Below are 27,371 nucleotides of genomic sequence, written 5' to 3'. Positions count from 1 at the left end.
TCCCAGATTTTGTGCCTTCTCACTTGAGAGACTCTAACTTTCCTGTTTCCTTAACCCTGTACTAGTGTCAGCCACCAGAGACGTACTGTTTCTTCAAGATGGTGCACCAGTTTATCCTATTATTCTCCGCTTCCGGGGCTCCACGTTAAACGTATCACATCACACTTGATTTAATAACCTCCTCTCTGGGCTCTCTCTCTTTTTATTATTATATACTCCTGACAGTTCACTAAATACTGTTTTGATCTGGTTATTCCATGCTCAAGTACCCGGAGTTCTTATTCTTATTTCCGTGTTTTTTTATGCTAAAAAAAAATTATTATTATTTTTTTTTTTTTTCATTTTCTTCTTTGGCTTCCTTAAAGTTCTTTTTGCATCTCAAAGCCCTATGATAACTTTTTTCCTGCTTTTTCATAATATTTATAGTTTGAGTCTTGCTGTCTATTCTTCGATTACATATTATCTTATTTCCTGGTTAGATGACTCCCAACTTTTGAGCAATGGACCCTTGAGAAACTCCTAGGCAATTGCTACAGCCAGAAACCAAACCTGTTGCCATCCGGCCAATTCCAACTCATAGCGACCCTATAGGACAATAGAACTGCCCCATAGGATTTCTAAGGAGCGGCTGGTGGATTTGAACTGCTTACCTTTTGGTTAGCATCCCAATGCTTAACTACTATGCCACCAGGGCTGTGGAATTACTACAAGGAGTCTTTAAATCCATGCGTTTGTGAAGCATTATCATTTTGGTCTTTATTCAGCTCCATCAGTATATGAAGCTTGAACGATACACACACAAATGCCATCTGGATTCATAATGCACTGATTCATTTAAGTCTTACCGAATGCGTAATAGTTTCATTTGCTAACTTGGCCATTATGTGTTTTCTAATCAGTGATAGCCAAGGTAAAGCTCTGTGGGAGTTTGCTCTGACACTTGTGACCTTGGCTAAGTTTCTTAATGTCTTTCTCTGCCTCAGTTCCCTCATCATTAAAATGGAGATAATAATAACACTTCTCATACAGTTGTTTTGAGGATTAAATGAGTTAATAAATACACAACACTTAGAATTGGGCCTGTCACTTAAGTGCCCAGTAACTGTTAGCTGTCATCATGATTATTATTTGTAAGGAGATAAATACATGCAAACTCATACACACATTAAAAGGAGGTTGTCTTAATTGAAAAGGTTGGGAGCCCGAGGGAGTTTTTTCTAATTTTGTATCCCTTAACTCTAAGCTCTTAATAAATAATTAAAAAAAAAAAAAAAAACTTTTTAACCACTGCTTTTCAGAGTAAGGACATTTGAATGCCCTGCTTCCTCCTTATCATCAGTCAATGTTTTCTCCCACTCTGTTAAAACTCCTGAAGGGAGAAAATGGCTCCAAGTTAATCAGCTTTACCGTTCAGGTTACTGAAATACTAAAGTATGTTATCCTGACCACTCAGTTCTCAGAAAGTAAAGGTTTGGTAAGTTAAACAAGAATGAAATCTTTGATTTCCAATCCTAATGAGAAAATTACTTTGGGGAGTGATTGAAAGAGGTGTTTGTCAGTTACTCAGCTGCTACAAATACGTTGCCTATTTTAGAAAAATCATATATTGCCATATAATGTTCTCTACATCTCTTATAAACTGAAGAGACTGTCTTGCTAAGTCATATCTCTTCATTGGGGAAAAAACCCACTGTAGACTTGAATACAAATTTTTATATCCTTCATATAACTTTAAAAATGTATAGCTTTACAGGTTTTAATTACAATTGAAATTTTTAGTAGCCATTTTACGGCGCATTGGAATACAGTCTAAACTTGTATGCAAATATGCAAACTTGACATATTTAACTTTTAAATCAAGAAATAAAACTATGTTTCCCGTATCAAAATTTAAGGTACATGGTGTTACAGTAAATTTGTGTGCTGCTTCCACACGGCAGGGAGGGAAAAATTGCACGTTAAAATATTGGAATTTCTTGTACATATCAGGACCCGGGAAACCCTGGTGGCATAGTGGTTAAGTGCTACGGCTGCTAACCAAAAGGTCGGCAGTTCAAATCCGCCAGGTGCTCCTTGGAAACTCTATGGGGCAGTTCTACTCTGTCCTATAGGGTCGCTAGGAGTCGGAATCAACTTGACGGCCCTGGGTTTTTTGGTATCAGGAACCATACGTGAGTCACTCTTACTGCTTTCTCTTTTAAGATGAAATCAAATTTATATTTCCTAAGAAATATTGTCCACTCTAAAGCCCGTTTCAGTTAATGGCTAATATCTCCTGTTGTTGTTAGTTGCCATTGAGTCTATTGCGACTCATGACAACCCCATGTGTGCAGAGTAGAACTGCACCATGAGGTTTTCAAGACTGTGACCTTTCAGAAGCACGTTGCCAGGACTGTCTTGTAATGTGCATCTGGGTGGATTCGAACCACCAACCTTTTGGGTAGTAGCCTAGTGCCTAACCGTTTGCATCTCTTGTGTATCTCCTAAAATTAATTTATTTAGGCTTCCCCTAGTATTTATCAGTCAGGATTGCAATACTATATGTAATGCAACAAAACTAATTTTAAAACCCAAATTGTCTTAACCAAAGTAATCTATGCACATGATTTTAAAATAATACTAAATTCTAAATAACTAGTTAAAATAGTAAATAACTTCTAAAAATTATCTGTATTTCTAAATAACATGCTTATACTCACCCATTTATTAACTTTAGACATTTATATCTATTAGCGCCATATTATAGCAGATGAAAATTTAGCTATCTTACGTCATTACTCCTACTTTCCAAATAGTTAAATATATAAAATAACCCATTTTTTACAAATTTTTCCTGAACACCTGCCTTCTGAAACCTTCTGTCCTGCACTGACTTGGTCAGGTTGTTCTCCAGGTCTGCTGCAAGTTCTCCTGGGGCTACCTTTTGCCATCATCTTGTGAATTTCTACACTGTTTTACTCTGACGGCCTCCCTATTTGCTAGGTCATGTACCATTCACTTTCTTACTTAGCCATCTCATTTTGGTAGAGTATACTCTGTAGCTTCCAGCACAGAAGGTAAATTTTTGTCATCTTATGTTTAAAAACACCTTTATTTTAGTCTCATGCTTAATCAATAGCTATAACTTGATACAACAAAAAAGAAAATTGCCTTCAAGTCAATGCTGACTCGTGGTAACCACGTGTGTCAGAGTAGAACTGCACCCCCCAGAGCCTTCATGGTTGTGAACTCTCGGAAACAGATTGTCAGGCATTTTCTTCTAAGGCACTTCTAGAAGAAATGGTTTGAACCGCCAACCTTTCAGTTAGTAGCCAAGAGCTTAACCATTTGCCCCATCCAGGGACTCCACAGCTTGGCATAAAACCAAACCTGTTGCCGCTGAGTCAATCCCGGCTCATAGCGACTCTGTAGGACAGAGTAGAACTGCCTCATAGGGTTTCCAAGACTGTAATCTTGACCGAAGCAGACTGCCACATCTTTCTCCCACAGAGAGGCTGGTGGGTTTAAACCACGGACCTTTCGGTTAGCACTAAGCACTTAACCACTGTACTACCAGGGCTCCTTTTTATAACTTCATATAAAACCAAAAAACCAAACTCATTGCCTTGGAATCAATTTCAACTCATAGCAGCCCTAGAAGACAGAGTAGAACTGCCCCCTTAGGGTTTCCAATGCTGTAAATCTGTGCAGAAGCAGACTCCTGCATCTTTCTCCCATGGAGGGGCTGATGGGTTTGAACTGCCAACCTTTCTGTTAGCAGCTGAGTACTTTAACCACTGCACCACCAGGGCTCCTTTATAACTTGATGTAGAACTCTAAGTTTTCCTACCTTTGTTTTGCTTTTTTTTTTTCTTGAAACAACAAGCTTGTTTTGTTTTTGTTTTTGTTGCACATAGTTCAGGGGTAGGCTGTTTTAGGGCTGGTTCAGTCTGTCAGTGATGTCATCAGGACCCAGACTCTTTCCATCTTTTGCTCTTCCGTCTTCAGGCTCTTCATGTGCCCGTTTGAGTTGAGTTGTCTGCACATGGAGGGAGCTGAGGATGATTGTTGCAATTCCACGCATCGTATATGAACAAGAAAACATCCAGCCCAAGACAAAGGGCTTTCCCTCTTTTTTTATGACTTTATCGGAATCGACTTGACGGCACTGGGTTTTTCTGGGATTGGAGACTACCACTGAATTTTAAAGACGTTGCTCTGTTGTCTTAATTTCCCATGTTTTTGTTGAATAATCTAATACCACTGTTATTTCTGTTCTTTTGTGTGTGATGTGACTTGCTTTTTCACTTTTGAACCATGCAGATTCTTTTTGTTTTACAGTTTTACCGTGATAGGCCTTTGACTGGGTGAGTTGTTTATTTTATTGTTCTTGTGCCCTAGGCAATCTGTGGACCTATCCTTTAGTTTTTGTAAATTTCTCTGATAGTTCGATTCCATTCATTCTCTTTATTCTTGTTTTTGGGATCTCCTGTTAGTTAGATGGGGCCCTGGTGGCACAGTGGTTAAGTGTTTGGCTGCTAACCAAAAGATCAGCATACTAACAGGGACCTAAGCTATTTTCATCTTTCCATTCCACCGTCCTTAGCTTAAGGTTAATGATCACAAGATGGCTGATCTACCTTACCTCTAGCCAGAGATCTGAGTTCTTTTCAGAAGAAGAGATCAATAAGGGGAAGAACAAAATGTGAAAGGGCCTCCTTCCCAGTGGGAGTGTCACGTAAGCACCTTTCACTGCTACTGAGCCTGGGAAAACAGAGGTTTTAGGTTTTAGCTTTTATAATCTGTAGAAGAGGCAGGGAAGGGAAAGGGGGTTGATCATAGAGGCGAAATGAGACAGTCTAGTCTACAGAGTGTGCCACAGAATTTCTGGAGCACTCCTCTAGATGGCATGTTTTCTTTCCAGTTTATCTTAGAAGTCTCATGGACTTTTTTTCCCCCCAACCGTTCTGTCGAAATTTCTACTTTGGTTTTCAACGTTTCATTTTAAAGAGCTCAGTCCTGGTGGCAGAGTATTCCTTTTGCAGGATATCTGACTATTTACAGACGAACATGCTTTGTTTTTAAGGAGATAAATTCATGCCATCTCGAAGTTTATTTCGCTTATCTGTTTTGGTTTTGTTTTTTTCAAATTTTGTTTTTCTGTTTGTTTTCAACGCTTTTCAATGTTGAAGATTTCCCCCCAAATGTGCAGTGATCCTTTTGCATCTGAGCGAGTCTCTAAAAAACTACGCGGGTGCTCCATGTGCAAAGAATGTGGCTTTTCTGTAGAATAACCAGTACAGGCAAGCCTCTTTCGGGCCCTGCCTCGCCAAATGTTAGATCTTCTCTTGGTTGTTCAGTTTCTCAAAGAAGAGAGTCCTCCACGCTCCTTTGTATGGAGGGTACACCTGACAATCCGTAGCCTAGGTGCTGGAATCAGAGCCAGGGATTGAAGGTAGTAAGGAGGCCAATCATTTAGTGTGCAGAGCTTTCATGTAATCACTGATTTGCAGCCTTGCATCCAGTCCCTGGCCACCCTGAGTTTGGTGTTGCCTTTCCTGTTCAGTTTCTTTTTTTATTTTCTTCCATTGGACCATAAAACCCGTTACCGTCAAGTCAATTCCACTTAAAACGACCCTGTAAGACAGAGTAGAGCTGTCCCATGGGGTTTCTGAGCAGCGGCTGGTGGATTCGAACTGCCAGCCTCTTGGTTAGCAGCTAAGCTCTTAACTCCTGGGTCACCAGAGCGCCCTTTTTTTTGCATTGGACCATAAGTGGGCAGAATGGTATCAATCACAGTCCTTGGTTTGTCATTACACAGTAATCATTAGTGCAAGGACTGCTTTTATTTCACTGTTTTTAATAATGTAATCACCTGTGAACCCAGTACTTAAAGAAAAGCTAGAATCTTGAAAACGATATACATCTTTCTGTATAGTCCCCACCTACTCCCTATCCCACACTCCTAGTTGCCCATAGTTGAGAAGTCTGGTTCCTGGCTAAAAACTTACCTGTGATTTTTTTTCAGGCCCGACCATAGCAATTACAAAGGTTTTTCCTGGTAGGCCTGAGGGGGAAGGCTGCCCTCCCCCCCAGACTTTGTGCACAGCCAATGGATTGTAGTTTCTCAAGGGAATATCAATCAAGGACTGAGCCCTTCTCTCCCCAACCAGCCATGCTCCTTCACATACCTGCATTTCTAGCCCAGGCACATCCATTCAGAGGCCTCTTTATCGGGGTCTTCAGGCATACCTCAGGCACCTCGGCTGAAGCCTGAAGCCGCCTTAGCCTATGGGAAGAGGAACGTGAAAGACACTTTACCCCACACTGAGTAATCAGTACTTTTCCATTCCTAGCCCTCACCTTCTCTGTAGCCCCTGGGTTCCAAAACCTGCAAAAGCCTTCTGTTCAGGGCTCCCTCGGCAGTGAGACGGGTCCCCATGTCTGTGGTGATCCACCTGATCCTCTTCCAGGTATCTTTCCTGGAGAAAAATGGAATGGGGGAGTCGGCACTGTCCCCGGGTTTCTCTTGTTTATACTTTCAAAGTAAGTTGTTAAAAAGCTTAACTGTTACTTTCATTTTGGTTTGTTTTAATTGGCTGTTCCAACACTTGGTAGCTCAGTTCAGCTCTCTCCAGCTCAGCTCACTCCCTGACAATACCCAAGGTAACCATCATCCTAAATCCCATGTCCATCGCTTCTTTGCTTTCTTTTTATGAGATGTTATTGTATTATAGAATGAATTGTTGTTAACTGGTTCACAAATAGGGTTGGTCCTAAACCTAATCACTTCTGACTTATAAAAAGAGCAGGATAGACAGAGACATGGGGAAGACAGTTGCTAAGGAAGGCCAAGGATTGAATGCAGTCACCAGAAACTAGACAAGAGGCCTGTAAAAGGAATCAGCATGGTTGACGCCCTGATTTGGATTTTTAGTCTCCAGGACTGTGGGAAAATAAATTTCTGTAAAGCCACCCACCTGTACTCTTTCTGTTACAGCAGCATCAGGTAACTAAGACATTGATTGTACAAGTATCCCTTAAATTTTTTTGTTTGTTTTAGTTCTCAACTTTAAAAGGGTGGCATGTTTGTGATACCTTAGGACTTCTTTCACTTAATATTATTTAACTAAGGTTCATCTGTATTATTGCAGGTCTCCGTGAATGCTACAAGATATTCTATTGTATGAACATAGCACAGTTCATTCATCCACTGCACTTTCCCTTGTCATTGCGGTTATGCCCAGGTTTTTACACCCGAGTCCAGTGCTAAGAGCATTCTTGTGTGCATCTCCTTTGTACAAGTGCAAGGGATCTCATCTTGCAGGAACTGCTGCACCATAAGATGCCACTGCACATCTACAAAAGGTTCAACTTTTGCAGATAATCCCAAATTGCTTTATAAAGTGGTTGAAATAACCTGTACTTGTACCAACTGTGTATGTCCATCCAGATCCTCTCCAGCACTTGGTATTACCAGACATTTTAATGTTTGCCGATCAAATAGGTATAAAGTAATAGCTCACTGTGGTCTCGATTCCCCTTTCCTTATCCACTGATTATGTTGACTGTTTATTTGTATTGGTTATATGTGTTTTGTCCAACACCAATTTTTTTAATAAACCACTGATGCTTTCATTGATTAGTAGAATTTTATTTATAGATCCCTTATATTTTTCCCTCGGTGGTTGTATATGTGTGGTACCGTCCATACATATACAACCACTTTTTATGTTTTATGACACACAGAAGTTCTTAATTTTAATATGGTCAGATACAGCAAACTTCCATATGTATGTATTATTTAAGAAATTTTTCTATCCTAAGATTTCAAACATATTTTCTAAAAATTCCAAATTGTGTTTTTGACATTTTAAGTCTTTATCGGGAGCTGGCTTCAATTAATACAGTGTGAAGTAGAGCTCCAGTTTCATCTTTCTCAATATGAATAACTATTGCTGTGTAACCCTATTGGTTAAATAGTCTTTCTAAACTGGTGTAATGCTTCAGCTCTTTCTCTGTTTCTGGACTGTTTTTTTCTATTCCACTGATTTTTTTTTTTTTTTTGCATATACACTTGCCACTATTATGTTGTCTTCATTATTTTTCGATATTACTATACAGTAAATCCTGACACGTGGTAGGGTAAATCCTCTTTTCTCTTTAGAAGTATCCTGGCTATTCTTGGTCTTTTGCTTTCCCATATACATTCTAAAATCATGTTATCAGATTTCATGAAAACCCTGTTGGAATTACGTGGAATCTATAAAGTTTTATGATTTCTCTGTAGAAGTTCTTCACACATTTTTGGTTGAGTTATTCCTAGGTACTTGATATTCTCTGATGCTATTATAGAGTATCTTTTTGTATTTTTTAGTTGTTACTGGTGTCTAAAAATGAAACTGTATGTTAATCTTACATCCAACAATTTTACCAAATTCTTGTTTCTAATTATAGCTTCTTCTAGATTTATTTTTATGTAAACAGTAATATCATTTGCAAACAATAAGTTTTATTTTCCAATTTTTATGCCTCATATCTTTTTTATACTTTCACTCAGTAGTGTCTCCAATAGAATGTTGATTAGAAGTGGTAATCATATGTTTTCTTTAGGACTTCTGCATCTAGATTCATGAATGAAGTGAGTGTAATATCCTTTCTTGTAAAGTCTTTGGATTTTGCTATAAAGTTTTGCCAATTTTGTACAATAACTTAGAAATTTTTTTAGTTTTTTATTTTGTCTAGACCAATGTGTATGAAACTGGGATGATCTGTTCATTAAAAATTTGATAAAACTCACCTGTAAAACCATGTAGGCCTTCCTGTTTTCTTTGCTGGACAATGTTTAACCACTGCTGTGATTTCTTAGATATTTATAGCATTATGCTTTTAATTTTTTTTTCTTGAGTCAATAAAGCTATATTTCGCTAGGGATTTTTATCCATTTGTTTTCAATATTATTGGCAAATAGTTGTTCATAATATATTAACTTTTTAATCTTTGATTTATATGTAGTTGTGTCCCCTCTTTATTCATAGTACTTTTTATGACTTCTGTCTTCTCTTGATAGCGTTGGTAGAGATCGCCTCTTAGCTTTTCAAAGAACCAACTTTCGGCTTGTTAAACTATCTGTTATTTCACTAACTTCCTCTTCCATTCAGTTTCTGCAGAAAAGAAACCTGTGTCTGAGGGAGAAGGGACTTTGGTTACTTTTTGCCGGTTTTTCTAGCCACTCCCTACACAGATTGTCAGCCAGTCCCCACTTTTTGAGACCCACACATTACACCTCCCTCAACGACAGTTGGTGCCTCCAATTCCTAAGCCTGTAGGTTTCTGAGGAGTCTTTGCCAGCTTCCCGCAGGTGTGTCTCTGTGCAGGCCCTTAGCTTTAGCTTTCCTCCTCTAATTCGGTTTCTTCTCCCCATCTGCTCTCAGTTTTCCAAAATGTGTTGAAATCTCTTGCCTTCTGATGTCTTTTCTCCTTTTCTCTTTGTTCTTACTTGTTTCTTTTTAAACCTTTGATTCTCATTTTAGAGTGGATTTGAAAAAGGTGAGGAGATAATTTACCGTTTTAACCTCAGGCAAACAAATCATCCTGTTCCGAAACAGGCATTGACTGAGCGTCTGGATGCTGTTCTCCTGGAAAAGGCAGAGGCTGAGCAACAGTGTCTTGCTCTGAAGAAAGAAAATGTTAAAATGAAGCAAGAGGTTGAGGTAAGGAAACATTTTAATACATTTATTTCTTTTTCCTAACTTATATAAATAGTGAAGCCCTGGTGATGCAGCAGTTAAGAGCTTGGCTGCTAACCAGAAGGTCGGCAGATCGAATCCACCAGCTGCTCCTTGGAAACCCTATGGGGCAGTTCTACTCTGTCCTGTAGGGTCACTGTGAGTCAGAAGCGACTTGATGGCAACATGTTTTTTTATTTGGTATGTAAATAGTATAGTCATAAATTGTAGAGATAAGGCTTTAAAAAGCATCTACTCCAATTTTAACATTTCATAAATGAGGAACTCAGAGACTGAGATTTTAAAAGAAAAATAACTGAAATCATTTAACTACGTAGACAGAACTAACATTTACTTGTTGAATTGTTCAATTTTCCTTAAAGCTGTAACATCACTCTTTAATAAAAAATGAAAAACTGATTTTATGAAAAAGGACATATTTAAATGAATTAATTTCACACATATTCTAAATACCATCATATATTCAGTTCCAGCATATTCTTTATCATTTTTGCATTTTCTCAGTATGTTCTTGCCTATTAGGTACAGAGGACATTTTCTTCCAAAAATCTTTTTGAATCAATTCAAGAGCTATTAGTTAAAGCCTTGTGACTTATGTAACTTCAAAGATTTCCTAGCTTTTAGTTATTACTTTGAGTAATAGGTTTAGTACTGCTGGTGTCTGTTGTCATATTTATGATAGGAAAGGGTTGAGTAGAATTCTTGGAATCTCACTGTCATATTTCTGTATGTCCAATTCTGCTCGTTTCTTTTCTCTCTAGTTAGTCTGTGACTAATATTTGTCTGATGGCAGAGGTTTCTTTTATCTTACTTAAGTACATATGCTTATTTTATTTTTAAAGGATTTTGTAACTAAAGTGGATGATCTGCAGAAGGAGTTTGAACAATCACATAGAAACTACGTGAAAGAAGTTGAAAATTTGAAAAATGAATTAATAACAGTACATTCTAAACACAGTGAAGATAAAGAGAGCCTCCAGAAGAAACTGGAAGAAGCAATGAAAAAACAATTAGAGCTTTCAGAACAACTTAAATTTCAGAGTGACTCTGAGAACAATGTTAAAAAACTGCAAGATGAGATTCAGAAAATTAGGCTGGCCTTTGAGGAACAAATTTTGTGTCTACAAAAGCAGTTAGAAGCTACCACTAATGAAAAGAATAATCTCCTCAAAGTCATTGAGGCCAATTCTCAGGATCGCCAAAGAGAAGTTAATAGTTTACAAGAAGAACTTTTGCATTTGAAAGCTAGGCACCAAGAAGAGGTGAAGGACTTGAAGTGCCAAATTGAAGCTTCTGCTAAAGAGCACGAAGCGCAAGTGAATATGTTAAATCAGCTAAAGGAGAACTTAATAGAACAGTATGAGGCAAATGAGAAGAACATCCAGGAGAAATATCAGCGTGAATTAGAAAACTTAAGGAAAGCCTCAGGCGCAAGCCAAGAAAAACAGGTGTGTCTTTTGCCTTTACGGGAGGATATTATTACAGGACAAGTGGTGAATGAAAAAGTCAAACACTTAGAAGACACCTTAAAAGAACTAGAATCTCAACACAGCATCTTGAAAGATGAGGTAACTTACATGAATAACCTTAAACTAAAACTTGAAATGGATGCCCAGCATGTAAAGGATGAGTTTTTCCACGAGCGGGAAGACTTAGAATTTAAAATTAACGAACTGTTACTAGCTAAAGAAGAACAGGGTTGGGTAATTGAAAAACTAAAATCTGAGCTAGAAGATTCAAATAAACAATTGTGTAGCGCTGTAGACGAACATAATAAAGAAGTACAGAATCTAAAGAAACAACATCAGAAAGAAATGTCAGAACTGAATGAGACATTCTTGTCAGGTTTAGAAAAAGAGAAGCTAACATTAATGTTTGAAATACAGGGTCTTAAGGCACAATGTGAAAACCTACAGCAAGAAAAGCAAGACGCAGTCTTAAATTACGAGAGTTTGCGAGAAATGATGGAAATTTTACAAACAGAACTAGGAGAGTCTGCTGGCAAAATAAGTCAAGAGTTTGAATCACTGAAGCAACAGCAAGCTGCTGATGTTCATGAATTGCAGCAGAAGCTCAGAACTGCTTTTAATGAAAAAGATGCTCTTCTCGAAACTGTGAATTGTCTCCAGAGGGAAAAGGCAAAATTATTATCTCAACAAGAATTAGTACCGGAACTTGAAAATACCATAAAGAGCCTTCAAGAAAAGAATGAAGAGTATTTAATTAGTCTCAGTCAGAGAGATACCATATTACAAGAATTAGAAGCAAAGATCAGTTCTCTGACTGAAGAAAAAGATGGTTTCATAAATAAAATGAAATATTCTTGTGAAGAGATGGAGAATCTCCATAAAAAATGTGAAAGGGGTGAAGGATTGATTACAGAACTTAGGGAGAAAGTGGAGCAAACTACCCAGGACAACAGTGAACTAAAACGAAATTTAAATGAATTAACAGAAGAACTAGAAAAGACTTTAAAAGAAAAGGACCAAAATGACCAAGAACTGGAAAATCTTAGAGTTCAAGTGAAAACTCTCTGTCAAGACCAGGAAGCATTGTCATCTGAAGTGAAGTCACTTTATGAGAAAAATAATAGACTGAGTTCAGAAAAGAGCCAACTGAATAACAATTTGGAAGCTCTTCTGTCTCAAAAAGAGGGGGGTGTTAGCCTTAAAGAATGGATTACTAAGTTAGAGAAGAAATTTCAGTTAACAGCTAAAGAGCGAGATAGTTTAAGTAAATTGCTTGAAAATGAGCAACTTCAGAAGTTAATTGTCAAAACTCAGTTATATGGTTTTCTTGAACAGGTGGGATTAAAAGTTTCAGAAGAAAATGAAGAGCAAGATGTTGTAAATGCCCTACAAGCTATAGGTGAATCCTTAGCAAAAATGAATGAGGAAGAGCACAACTTAGTTTCTCAATATGATGAAAGGGTATTAGAGTTAGAAAAAGAGATCAAGTGCGCTCAAGAAGAGCACATAGTTCAGTGTGAGGAACTTAGGTCTTTACTAGAAGACTATGAGCAAGAGAAAGTACTCCTAAAGAAAGAGTTAGAAGAAACCCTGTCAGAAAAAGAGGCCCTGCAGTTTGACCTTCTAGAAATGAAGAATGCTAATGAAAAAACAAGGCTTGAAAACCAGGATCTTTTAATTCAGATTGAAGAAGCATCTCAAAAATTGTTAGATAACAAAAATGAAATTCAGATTGAGAAAGAAAAATTACTCATAAAGGAATATGAAAACCTAAGACCATTACTAGAACAAAGAGAATCTGAATTGCAAGATGTAAGAGGAGAGTTGGCCTTACTAAAGGTACTATTTACCTCTTAATTGTTGTCTTTCTAGCATTGATTTGAATAAATTCTTAGTTCTTTAGTACTTTTTTTTTTCATATACTGATACTATGTTATCTATATATTAATATTCTTACACTTTGAAGTCGGAGTGAATTTTTAGCCTTCAAGCTGAAATGGCAGATTTTTAAAAAGTACATTCAACATTCTCCATTTTGTGTATCCTGTTGATTACATTGGCCATTTTGGGGGATTTAGATGTTTTTAAAATCTTGAACTTACCTAAGGTTAAATTATGAGATATTTAAATACTTTGTACCACTTAGTTACTAGCAAAAGTACAACTAAACATGAAAAAACTTGAATTTCAGTCACACTTGCTATACATATTACCATTACATATGGAATGCTACTGAGTCAAAATGTGGGCTGTAGAGATATTTCCCTTTGGCCAAAATTTTAGATTGCCTCCAAAATTTGTGTTGTAAAAGGGTGGTAAATTATAATCATTTAATCTTTTTTTTATTACATCATATGTTTGAAATGTTTGAAGTTGTTCATCTTGGCCTTGAATAGCACTGTTTTTTTTATAGTAAGTGGTATATGCATAAACTCAATATTGCTTTTCATATAAAATTCTTTTTGATACTGATTTTTCTCATGATTTCCAGTTCATCATGGGTAATGAAGTAAGTTCTGTTTTTGTTTGTTTTCCCTGTAAAATCTAGGATTCCTTAGAGAAATCTTCATCTGTAAAAAATGACCAAACCTCCTCAGTAAAAGAGCTGGAAGAAAAAATAGGTAACTATGGCTTTGCATATGTTGTCTCAATTATAACTAATTTAACAGATTCTTGTTAACATTAAAATAGCTTGGGAAATACAGTGGCCAATTAATGAGTTGTTAAAAACACAGTAAGTAGATGTCTTTTCCTGATACCACTACCCTTCCATTTTGGCCAGTCATTTGCCTTCCCTTTCAGAACTCCCTGTTGTTTAATCCAGACAAAGGGATAGTATTATTCCATTTATAAATAGTTCCATTGTTGTTTTTGGATTTTTCATTTATTCAGCAAACTTTATTTTTTGAATGCCCAACTATTCTAGGCACTGCTAATAGAAAGGTATAGAGCATGTCCTCAAAGAGCTCACTGCCTAAGAGGGCCGTAATTGCAGTAGTTTGTGTTATGGACAAAGTAGAATGCTGGCAATGCAGGAAGGCATGGTGCACTGCCTTTTTTGACTTAGGGAACACATCACGGAATAGGTTAGACTGGGTATTGAAGAACAAGAAATCTGACACAGAAGAAAGGTATTGTAGCAAGAGGGAACAACAGGTGTTGTTTAACGTGTGTGTGTGTGTTAACATATGTAACATCTAGGGGCATATTAGAAACTTCCTTGAGAGGTGGAAGTCCAGTCATAAAAGTACTAGCATTGCATGCAAAGGGGTTTGGACTTTATCCATCATTTATTTTTTATAGTAACATTATGAGGTAGCACATTTATTCCCACTTAATGATGAGGAAACAAAGACTGAAGTGTTATGTAATGTGTCCATGATTCCTCAACTCATGACCAGTTAGACTGGGGAAAAGGGAGTGAAGGAAGGGAGTTTAGAATGAATCTCAGGTTTCTGGAATGAGTGGTTGGAATTTACTTCTGTCACCCAAATAAGAGAAAAATACATAACATAAAAGAATAAAGGGACAACTTTTTGAAGTCTGACAGACCTGAGTTTTAATCCTGGTACACACACATACGCCTCAATTTGATCAACTCCCTGCATCATAGGGCTTTTATGAAGATTAAACAAAGCAAATGGTAAGTACTTAGCTGATGCCTGACACTTAGTACACATTCAGTAAATAACCTGTTGCCGTCAAGTTAATTCCAATTCATGGCGACCCTACAGGACAGAGTAGAACTGCCCCATCGGGCTTCTGAGGCTGTAATCTTTATGAAAGCAGACTGCCACATCTTTCTTCCAGGAAACAGCTCATGGGTTCAAACCACCAACCTGAATATTAGCAGCCGAGCATTTAACCACTGTGCCGCCAGCGCTCCTTATTAAATAAATCGTAGATTATAAAAATATTGGAAACCCTGGTGGCATAGTGGTTAAGTGCTACGGCTGCTAACCAAGAGATCAGCAGTTAAAATCCTCCAGGCGCTCTTTGGAAACTCTATGGGGCAGTTCTCCTCTGTAGAGTCGCTATGAGCCGGAATCGACTCAACGGCAGTGGGTTTGGTTTGGGTTGGTTTATAAAAATTGGCACTGTTTAAAGGGCTCCAATGTGCCAGGTGCTTTGCCTTGTACTTTATATTTACCTGTATCACCTGGGGCTTAGAATAGCCCCGCAAGATAGATAGGTATCCCCATTATGTAACTGAACCTTAAAGAAATTGATTTTGGAAACCAAAACTTAAACTCATGTCTGTTGTAAGAAGATGTAAAAGTGTTATTCATCTTTATATGTCTCCCCTCCTGTGTGTTTTTTTTTTTTAAACCTCTTAGCATAGTGCTTAACGAGCCTGGTGGGACAGTGGTTAAGCACTCGGCAGTTCTGCTCTGTCCTGTAAGGTCGCTGTGAGTCAGAATTTACTTCAACGGCACCCAACAGCCGTGTGGTACTTAAAGCATGGTTGATATACCTGTCAATTTGGATTAATTCATTCCCAGAGAAGATTTTTTTTTTCTTTCAAGACTTTAAGAACTGAATAGATAGCTTTGCTCTTAATTATACACAACTGTCTGGAACGGAAAGCTTGCCATATGTCTTTCAATCTCATAAAAGTTCCTTTTTTCTTTTTTGATGTTGTCTATTTTTATCCAGTAGTATTGCTCTTAGTAGTAGTTTCTGAATAATAAAAGAGCATAGATTTTAGGTAATAGTGTTGCATCGTAAAAATACTTATAAATTCTACCAAAGATGAACTTATGAAGCCATTTCTAAGTGTTATAAAAGTTTGCCATCAGACAATGCAATTTTCTCCAGGTTTACCATATTTTATGCAAATAACTCAAACCTATGTGTTTGTTTGCTGCTGTGCCCTTCTCCCACAAGGAATTTTTATAAGTGTGCTATGATAATTTTTTTTAACAGCAACATGTGGAAAAGGATTGGCGTGGTGGTGCTTGTTAGCGTGCCTTGCAGAGAAAGGGCGCAACCAGCAGACAAGCTCAGAAAGCACACATTATTTGCATTAAAAAAGTACAGTCTTCTCTTAACTGCCCCAACATGATAAACCCTCAATAACTGGCCTTAAGGAATGCAGATAAGATTATGATGAAAAACAGTCTTGATATTGTGTTTTGTAATTCAGTGACCCTAGCATAATTTTTTTAATTATCACAACTAGAAGATACTGTGTTGAAAATGAGAAGTGTGAGTCTAACAACAAGATGGGTTTGGGTAAGTTCTGTTTTAAATGAGAATTCTGTTCCATTGGAATTGGTGTTTAAAATTAAATGAATGACAGTACGAGCTGTATCACTGCAGATAGGAAAGAAGTTTATATTTACTTGACTTTTATTTGGATCTTTTATATTCTAGACAGTTCTAGACATAATCTTGAAGACACTTGCTCAGATTTAAGAAGGAAGTAAATTACTAGCAACGAGATCAGAAGGCATAGGCGTCTATGTTGGCCTGCATAGATATCATGAAATCTGTAATTCACACCGGCACACCCAGTGCATAGTAGGCGTTTAACAAATGTTTGTTGAATGAGTGCAAATAAGGACAAGAGAAGAACATGTGTTAGCGGTGGCATAAAGTTTATCATACTCCCTAAGAAGAAAACCAATCTAAAAATCCTTTCTAAATCCATTTTAGCAAACATTTTTTGGTTACAAAACAATAGGATCAAAATATATTACATCTTCTAATTCCCGACTTCGGCACCTGGAGGAAAGCAAAGATGAGTTCATGTCAGGTGATGTGAAAAACCCAAAAGCATATTAAGAGTTAGTTTACCTAGATTTGGGGTGACAGTGGTGAATTTGCCTATTCCACTGTATAACCTGCTGAATACATTATGACTCCAGTCAACAAAGAGTGTTAATTTCATTTCTTGACTTGATTTAGAGATAATATTTTTATGTTCAGGTGACAGAACCCTGATAAAGTTGATGGGAAACATAGTGGGTCATTATAGACTGCTTAATAGCGAAAAGATAGCCTCTGTGTTTTTTTTTTTGTTTTTTTAGTTTCTTATCTCTCTACATATTATAATATCCTAAAAATAAATTTTTTTTTTCTGTTCAAATCACTTTTATACATCCACATTTGTTTATTGTCTCCTGTCAAATACACAGTTGGAGAGTGTTAGTAGTGAACATGCCCTTCATTATGTTAATGAAAAAGAATGACTATAGGATTTGTCTGGAATAGGAAGGCAAGATTCCTAATCCATACATCATCTTTATTAGAAAATATATGGACAAAAAATATTTTAACATTTTTAAATGTATTAAATTTTATTTCATAATTTGAGTAATCTTGCTTTTTTGTTTTTGCTAGAAATAATAAACAGCATCAGTCTTTGACAAGATCAGTAGAACCATCCAGAATGTCTGGGTAGAGTAATTTCAATGAAATGATTATACAGTACTTAATAAAATCATATTAGATGATTTATTGCTAGTAGTAAATAATTTAGCTATTAGCTAAATTTACTATCTTGTGGGTTTACCTTAATCATTTACAACAGGGGTCAGCAGACATTTTCTGTAAAAGGCCAGGTAGTAAAGTGTTTTAGGTTGTGTGGGCCATCTACTCTGCCACAACCATTTCGCTCTGTCGTTGTAGCGCAAAAGTGGCCATAGGCAGTATGCAAATGAGTCTGATTGTGTTCCAATAAATATTTATAGATACCAAAATTATGAATTTTTTTTTTATTTCCACATGTCATGAAATAGTATTCTTTTGATTTTTTTTTTTTTTCAGTCGTTTAAAAATGTTAAAAATCACTCTTAGCTCATAGGCCATACAGAAACAAGCATGGGCCAGATTTGGTCCATTGGCCTTATTTGCTGACCCCTATTTAGAAAACAAACATTATGGTTTAGCAGTGGGGTGGGGGGCATGAAATCACAAAGGTAACAAGACAAAGCATTTTAGGAGAAAAAGTCTGATCTTTCTTTTTGGGAGATGATGATTTATTGATACTTGTTCCTCATATTGCTTTGTAAAACAGTCATATAGTTTCTTGTTAGGAGGAATGCTCTTTTTAATTTTTATTTCTTGGCGGTTACCAATTTTATGTTTTACTCTTTGGACACCTCGATGAATGATAAAAAGAATAAGTGGTCCGATCACTTTTTTTTTTAAACAAGTCTAGTGTGAATATTTAGAGCCTTATTATCAGTAAATATATTTGAGTTAAAACTTTAATTGGGGCATACAATCTAGATCAGAAGTGCAAAAGCCAGACATCAAATAAAGTAGTAATCACATTTTGGTTTAGTTTTATTCACTAATTCATTCATTCAGTACATATTATTGTTACTATGGGCCAGACTCAAATCTACATATGGGGATCATTAGTAGACAAGACAAACAAAATTACCTGCCTTCATGGAGCTTTCATTCTAGGTGCAAGAGGGAGAAGATAGCAATAAGCAAGGTAAGAAATAAAATATAGTAAGTTAGAGGTAAATGCTAAGAAGAAAAATAAATCAGGAGGGAGATAAGGAACATTAACTTTAGGGTTACCACTGAGAAGGAGCCATTTGAGTTAAGACTTGAAAGAAGTGAGGGAGCAATAATGCAATCATCTGGGTTAAGAGTTTTCAGGCAGAAAGAACAGCAAGCCTGATTCGGGAGCATGCCTCTTAAGAAAAGCAGCGAGGCCAGCAGGGCTGGAATAGAGTGAAAGAATTAAGGATAAGAGATGAGGTCAGAGGTAATAGGAGCCCAGATCCTGTAGGGCCTTGCATGCCATTGCAAGGTCTTTGACTTTTCCTCTAGGTGAGTTGGGAAGCAATCAGCGAACTTTATGCAGAGGGGAGACATGCTATGACTTAGGTTTTAAAGGAATCGTCCTGACTGTTTTGTTAAATATACTTCATTGGAAGGAATAAGAGAAGGAGACCAAGCTAGGAGGCCATTGTAATCTACATGAGAGCTGATCATGGCTTAGACCAGGTAGGGCCAGTAGAGGCAATTGAAAAGTTGTCAGATTCTAGATGTATCTTCAAGGCAATGGCAACAGTGTGCTGAGGGTTTTGATGTGGCCTGTACTGGGAACAGAAGAGACAAGAATAACAGTCTAGTTTTTAGTGTAAGCAACTGAAAGAATAGAGGTGCCATCTGCTTGCTAAGATGATAAAATGATTAAAGGGGCAAGTTGAAACAGGGAGAGATCAGGAGCTCAGTTTTAAATTTAAATATCAGTCCAAGTGGAGATATCAAGTAACCTGTTGAATATGCAAATCTGGAGTTAAAGGGAAAGAGGCTAAAAATTTTTTAAAATGTAGTTAACTTAATTGTTGGCATTTAAAGCCATGAAATTGAGATCACCAAAGGAGTGAGTATAGAAAAAAAGATGAGGACCAGAGACTGTTCTTTGTCTTGTAAAGACCAGGAAGATAGGAACAACAAAGGAGACTGAGAAGGAGCAACTGGTGAGGTGAGAAAATCATGAGCAGAAAATGTCTTGGAAGTATTTCTGGAAGGAAACAATGTTTCACCATGGCAGGTGCTGCCAGTGAGTCAAGTAAATTGAGTACTGAAAATTAGCCATTGGATTAAGCAGCGCAGAGGTCATTGGAAACCCTGATTACCAGTTTCACTGAGTTGCTGGAGCCAGAAGCCCCGTTGAAATGGATCAAGAAGAAATGGAGAGAAATGTAAGAGCGTATGCAGACAACTCTCTCATGGAGTTTTACTATAAAAGAAAGAACAGATGGGCAATATCTAAAGGAGAACTGTGGTTTATTTTTTTATGAGAAATAAAACACCATATTGTAACTTTTTTGGAAACCCTGGTGGCGTAGTGGTTAATTGCTACGGCTGCTAACCAAAGGGTCGGCAGTTTGAATCTGCCAACCGCTCCTTGGAAACTCTATGGGGGAGTTCTACTCTGTCCTATAGGGTCGCTATGAGTCGGAATCGACTCGACAGCACTGGCTTTTGGTTTGGTATCTTGATCTCTCCCTTACTTTCTCGCTGCCACCACTACTTTATTCTAGTCTTACTTTTTGGTGACGTTTTTGTTTTCTTGGATGTTTATAGGCTGTTAGAAAAAAAATCTGTTAGGTAGGAATACCTTGGTAGAGAAGAGAGGGAGAGAATTGGTACGTTGATGCCTCTGTAGGTGAGAAAATACAGGATGAAATGCAAAAGTGAAACAGAGTAATTGACCTTTGCTGCACACACAGTTCGCTTACAGTATCTGGGCATAGGTGCAAGTAGATCAAGAGAGACAGAAATTCAGATCGTAATCTGAAGTTAAGCAAAGACTTCATCAAGAAAGTAAGGTCAGGAACACTGGAGTTCAAATAGGGAGGTAACTAAAGAGGTTAAGGGGAGGATTACATTGGATAGGTGAAATGCCATATTACAGGCTTAGTCATAAAAATCAAACCCAGCAGCCGAGAGGAGTGTGCCTAGGGAGCTTAAATATTTAACTCTGTCTGATGGTGTATCCCCTGCTTCATGCTGATTTCCACATTAACCACCAAAAATCCTAATACCATCATTGCCAGGAAATCTACCATGAAAGGAGCCCTAACGTCCTCTCTGATTCCTAGGCACTTGTGAAATGGCTTATAAAAAAGTAGGCTGTTGTGCCGGATGGAAAAAAATGAAAAATGTTGACACCGTGTTTGCCTCACTTAGATAATGAATAAGCTCTCACTTTAAAAAAAATTGATATTAATGTTTTGCTGCTTGTTTTATTACTTTTAATTTCAATTTGTGTTCCAGAAAAATATCAATTTTCAGGACTAAAATAAGGAAATAAGTTTAGCATTTTCCCTTGTTTCCTTTTGAGTTCATATATTTTCCTTTCATTTTCTCATTTTTAGAAAATCTGGAAAAAGAATCCAAAGAAAAAGAGGAGAAAATAAGTAAGATAAAGCTAGTTGCTGTGAAGGCAAAGAAAGAACTTGACGCTAGCAGAAAAGAGGTAAGATGACCTAGCAGTGACAGATTCTGGATCTCACGTTTTAGAAAATCAAAGTTTTTCTGTCTGAAAAAACTCGTAACTTTACTGTATATTTTAAAATAGGCCCAGACGCTGAGGGAAGAGCTTGAATCCGTTATATCAGAAAAGGATCAGTTGTCTGCTTCCATGAGAGAGCTCATTCAAGGAGCAGAAAGCTATAAGGTAAAAATAGATGTTTTAATTATTAACAAGTTATAGTCATAACTTCTAAATTAAGAAAATTACTGTAAATGTAAAACTGTCCATAAAACAGCCACCTTGTATTTTTAGTGATTCTGTGTGTTTGTGTGTGCATGTGTGTGCACCTGCATGCATACACGTGTGGAACAAGGCATATACTTTACCAAAATTTTAAGTTGCCAAGCTATAAATAGTTCCTTTAAGCTATTTGTTTCTTTAAAGTTTAATTTGGGGTTTTTTTTTTTTTTTTCCCATGTCTGTAGACTTTATAGTAAGAGCGTATGGCACATTCAATATACTTCCTATTACAAAGTTTAACAACTGATGAAGTGCAAACCTATAGGCAAATTCAATTTTTTTTAACCCATTGTAGTAGTAGTAGTGTTTTAATTGTGCTTTAGGTGAAAATTTACAGCTCAAGTTAATTCTCATACAAAAATTTATACACATTGTTAATGTTACACAAGTTGCAATCCCCACAATGTGACAGCACACTCCCTCTTTCCACCCTGGGTTTCCTGTGTCCATCCAACCAGCTCCTGCCCCTTCCTGCCTTCTCATCCTGCTTCCCAGACAGGAGCCACACATTTGGTCTCGTGTATCTGCTTGAACTAAGAAGTACACTCTTCACAAGTACTATTTTATATTTTATAGTCCGGTCTAAACTTTGAAGAATGGGCTTCAGGAGTGGTTTTAGTTCTGGGTTGACAGAGTTTCCAGGGGCTAACTTCAAGGGTCCCTCCAGCCTCAGTCAGACCATTAAGTCTGATCTTTTTACGTGAATTTGAGTTCCGCACCACACATTTCTCGTGCTCCATCAGGGACTCTCTGTTGTGTTCCCTGTCAGGGCAGTCATTGGTGGTAGCTGGGCACCGTCTAGCTCTTCTGGTCTCAGGCTGATGAAGCCTCTGGTTTATGTGGCCCTTTTGCCTCTTGGGCTAATAACTTTCCTTGTGCCTTTGGTGTTCTTCATTCTCCTCTGCTCTAAGTGGGTTTGGACCAATTGATGCATTTTAGATGGCCACGTGTAAGCTTTTAAGACCCCAGACACAACTGGCCAAAGTGGGATGCAAAACATTTTTTTAATAAATTTTGTTATCCTGTGTTGTATTTCCCTTCACCTAACATAATTCTTGTTAGTGAATCCCCTCTCCCTCTCTCCCCACCCTCTTAACCATCAAAGAAAGTTTTCTTCTGTGTTTAAACATTTTCTTGAGTTCTTACAATAGTGGTCTCATACAATATTTGTCCTTTTGCAACTAAGTTCACTCAGCATAATGCCTTCCAGATTCATCCATATTGTGAGATGTTTCACGGATTGCTCGTTGTTCTTTATTGCATATTCCATTGTGTGTATGTACCATAATTTGTTTATCCATTCATCTGTATTTGAGCACCTAGCTTATTGCCATCTTTTTGCTGTTGTGAACAGTGTTGGAGTGAACATGGGTGTGCATGGTGATGGTTCTTATTTCTCTAGCATACATTCCAAGAAGTGGGATTGCTGGATCGTATGGTGCCTCTATTTCTAGCTTTTTAAGGAAGCGCCAAATCGATTTCGGAAGTTATTGTACCATTTTACATTCCCACCAGCAGTGTGTAAATGTTTGTTTCAGTCTCTCTGCACAACTCTCCAGTGTTTATTATTTTGTGTTTTTTGGATTAGTGCTAGCCTTCTTGGGGTGAGACTGTATCTCATAAAATAAAATAAAATAATTTTTTTAATGGCTAGTGATCATGAGCATTTCCTCATGTTTCTGTTAGCCGCCTGAATGTCTTCTGGCTGAAGTATCTGTTTACATCCTTTGCCCATTTTTTAATTGGGTTACTTGTCTTTTTGTTGTTGAAGTTTTGCAGCATCTTGTTGATTTTAGAGATTAGACCCTGATCAGATATCTCGGAGACAAAAATTTTTTCCCAGTCTGTAGGTTGTCTTTTTACTCTTTTGGTAAGGTCTTTTGATGAGTATAAGTGTTTGATTTTTAGGAGCTCCCAGTTATCTAGTTTCTCTTCTGATGTTCATATTCTATTCATGCCATGTATTAGGGCTCCTACTATTGTCCTTATTTTCTCTTCCATGATCTTTATTGTCTTAGATTTTGTATTTAGGTCTTTGTTCCACTTTGAGTTAGTTTTTATATGTAGTGTGAGTTATGGGTCTTGTTTCATTTTTTTTTGCATATGGATATCCATTTATGCCAGCACCGTTTGATACAGAGACTGCCTTTTCCACATTTAACGGACTTGGGCCTTTATCAAGTTATTAGCTGCTCGTGGGTCAATGAAATTTACATCAGGATTCTCAATTCTGTTGCATTGATCTGTGTATCTGTTGTTGCACCTGTACCAAGCTGTTTTGACTACCGTGATGGTATAATAAGTTCTAAAGTCAGGTAGTGTGAGGCCTTCCACTTTGTTCTTCCTCTTCAGTAATGTTTTACTTATCTGGGGCCTCTTCCCTTTCCATATGAAGTTGGTGATTTGTTTCTCCATCTCATTAAAAAATGTCCCTAGACTCTACATCAACAAAAAGAACATCGAAGAGGAAATCACCAAATCAATACCATTCACAGTAGCCCCCAAGAAGATAAAATACTTACGAATAAATCTTACCAAAGATGTAAAAGACCTATACAAAGAAAACTACGAAGTACTAGTGCAAGAAACTAGAAGGGACCTACATAAGTGGAAAAACATACCTTGCTCATGGATGGGAAGACTTAACATAGTAAAAATGTCTATTCTACCAAAAGCCATCTATACATACGATACACTTCTGATCCGAATTCCAACAACATTTTTTAAGGTGACGGAGAAACAAATCACGAACTTCATGTGGAAGGGAAAGAAACCCTGGATAAGTAAAGCATTACTGAAAAAGAAGGTGGGAGGCCTCACTCTACCTGATTTTAGAACATATTATACAGCCACAGTAGTCAAAACAGCCTGGTACTGGTACAACAACAGGCACATAGACCAATGGAACTGAATTGAGAACCCAGACATAAATCCATCCACATATGAGCAGCTGATATTTGACAAAGGCCCAGCGTCAGTTAATTGGGGAAAAGATAGTCTTTTTAACAAGTGGTGCTGGCATAACTGGATATCCATTAGCAAAAAGATGAAACAGGACCCATACCTCACACCATGAACAAAAACTACCTCCAAGTGGATCAAAGACCTAAACATAAAGACTAAAACGATAAAGATCATGGAAGTAAAAATAGGGACAATGTTAGGAGCCCTAATACAAGGCATAAAGAGAATACAAAACATTACTAAAAATGACAAAGAAAAACCAGATAACTGGGAGCTCCTAAAAATCAAACACCTATAATCATCTAAAGACTTCACCAAAAGAGTAAAAAGACCACCTACAGATCGGGAAAAAATTTTCAGCCATGACATCTCCGACCAGTGTCTGATCTCTAAAATCTATATGATTCTGTTAAAACTCAACCACAGAAAGACAGACAATCCAATTCAAAATTGGACAAAGGATATGAATACGCACTTCACTAAAGAAGGTATTCAGGCAGCTAACAGATACATGAGAAAATGCTCTCGATCATTAGCCATTAGAGAAACGCAAATTAAAACTATGATGAGATTCTATCTCACTCCGGCAAGGCTGGCATTAATCCAAAAAACACAATAAATGTTGGAGAGGCTGTGGGGAGATTGGAACACTTATACACTGCTGGTGGGAATGTAAAATGGTACAACTACTTTGGAAATCTATCCGGCATTTCCTAAAAAATTTAGAAGTAGAACTACCATACGATCCAGCAATTCCACTCCTTAGAATATATTCTAGAGAAATAAGAGCCTTTACACGAACAGATACACGCACACCCACGTTTACTGCAGCATTGTTTACAATAGCAAAAAGCTGGAAGCAACCAAGGTGTCCATCAACGGATGAATGGATAAATAAATTATGGTATATTCACACAATGAAATACTACACGTCAATAAAGAACAGTGATGAATCTGTGAAACATTTCATAACATGAAGGAACCTGGAAGGCATTATGCTGAGTGAAATTAGTCAGATGCAAAAGGACGAATATTGTATAAGACCACTATTATAAGATCTTGAGAAATAGTTTAAACTGAGAAGAACACATTCTTTTGTGGTTACGAGACGGGGGAGAGAGGGAAGATGGGAGAGGGTTATTTACTGATTAGATAAAAAACAAAAAAAATAGTTAAGAACTACTTTAGGTGAAGGGAAGGATAACACTCAGTACAGGGAAGGTCAGCTCAACTGGACTGGACCAAAAGCAAAGAAGTTTCCTGAATAAACTGAATTCTTCGAAGGTCAGCAGAGTGAGGGTGGGGATTTGGGGACTATGGCTTCAGGGGACATCTAAGTCAGTTGGCAAAAATAAATTCTATTAAGAAAACATTCTGCATCCCACTTTGAAGTGTGGCATCTGGGGTCTTAAATGCTAACAAGCAGCCATCCAAGATGCATCAGTTGGCCTCAACCAACCTGGATCAAAGGAGAATGAAGAACACCAAGGTCACACGATAACTATGAGCCCAAGAGACAGAAAGGGCCACATGAACTAGAGACTTACATCATCCTGAGACCAGAAGAACTAGATGGTGCCCAGCCACAACCGATGACTGCCCTGACAGGGAGCACAACAGAGAACCCCTGAGGGAGCAGGAGAACAGTGGGATGCAGATCCCAAATTCTTATATAAAGACCAGACTTAATGGTCTGACTCAGACTAGAAGAATCCCGGCGGTCATAGTCCCCAGACCTTCTGTTGGCCCAGGACAGGAACCATTCCCAAAGATAATTCATCAGACATGGATTGGACTGGACAGTGGGTTGGAGAAAGATTCTGATGAGAAGTGAGCTACTTGTATCAGATGGACACTTGAGACTGTGTTGGCATCTCCAGTCTAGAGGGAAGATGGGAGGGTAGAGAGGGTTAGAAACTGGCAAAACGGTCACGAAAGGAGAGACTGGAAGGAGGGAGCGGGCTGACTCATTAGGGGGAGAGTAAATGGGAGTATGTAGTAAGGTGTATATAAGTTTATGTGTGAGAGACTGACTTGATTTGTAAACTTTCACTTAAAGCACAATAAAAATTATTTAAAAAAAAAAAAGTCCCTGGAATTTGGATCAGATTTGCATTGTATCTATAGATTGCTTTGGGTAGAATAGACATTTTCACAATGTTGAATCTTCCCGTCCATGAGCAAGGTATCTTTTTCCAGTTATGTAGGTTTCTTTTGGCTTCTTGCAGTAATGTCTTACAGTTTTCTCTGTACAGGTCTTTTACATCTCTGATTAGATTTATTCTTGAGTATTTTATCTTCTTGGGGGCTACCATAAATGGTATTGATTTGGTGATTTCCTCTTTGAAGTTATCTCTGTTGGTGTAGAGGAATCTGACTGATTTTTGTATGTTTATCTTATATCTTGAGGCTTTGCTGAAATCTTCTATTAGTTCCAGTAGTTTTCTTGTGGATTCTTTTAGGTTTTCTGTGTATAAGATCATATCATCTGCAAACAGGGATACTTTCATTTTTTCCTTACCAATTTGGATGCCCTGTATTTCTTTTTCTTGCCTTATTGCTCTGGCTAGGACTCCAGTACAGTGGTGAATAAGAGTGATGAGAAAGGACATCCTTGCCTGGTTCCTGTTTTCAGAGGAAATGCTTTTAGACTGTCTCCATTTAGGATGATGATGGTGGCCATTGGCTTCATATAAATGTCATTTATTATGTCGAGTAATTTTCCGTCTATTCCTATTTTGCTGAGAGTTTGTATCATGAATGTTGTTGGACTTTGTCAAATACCTTTTCTCCAGTCGATAAGATCATGCAGTTCTTATCTTTTGTTTTATTTATGTGATGGATTACATTGATTGTTTTTCTAATGTTGAACCATCCCCGCATACCTGGTATGAATTCCACTTGGCCATGGTTAATTTTTTTTTTTTTTTTTTGTTACATTGTTGAATTCTATTGGCT

The 27,371-nt window shown here is 37.5% G+C and overlaps 1 protein-coding gene across 2 annotated transcripts in view; it reads left to right on the top strand.

Moving 5' to 3' along the window:
- GCC2 (GRIP and coiled-coil domain containing 2) overlaps window positions 1-27,371 on the top strand; it is a 67,550-nt gene that overhangs the window by 4,149 nt on the left and 36,030 nt on the right. For both annotated transcript variants that reach the window (XR_007513548.1, XM_049856209.1), the window contains exons 5-9: window positions 9,588-9,692; window positions 10,571-13,036; window positions 13,746-13,818; window positions 21,052-21,152; window positions 21,255-21,353. Coding sequence is in view for 1 of the 2 variants with exons in the window: in XM_049856209.1 (XP_049712166.1) it covers window positions 9,588-9,692; window positions 10,571-13,036; window positions 13,746-13,818; window positions 21,052-21,152; window positions 21,255-21,353 (2,844 nt within the window). In the remaining variant the exon portion in view is untranslated. The remainder of the gene's footprint in view (window positions 1-9,587; window positions 9,693-10,570; window positions 13,037-13,745; window positions 13,819-21,051; window positions 21,153-21,254; window positions 21,354-27,371) is intronic.

Source organism: Elephas maximus, chromosome 17 (assembly GCF_024166365.1).
Source record: "Elephas maximus indicus isolate mEleMax1 chromosome 17, mEleMax1 primary haplotype, whole genome shotgun sequence".
In the NCBI taxonomy this organism is placed as follows: Eukaryota; Metazoa; Chordata; class Mammalia; order Proboscidea; family Elephantidae; genus Elephas; species Elephas maximus.
This window is presented reverse-complemented; position numbering and strand designations above follow the sequence as displayed.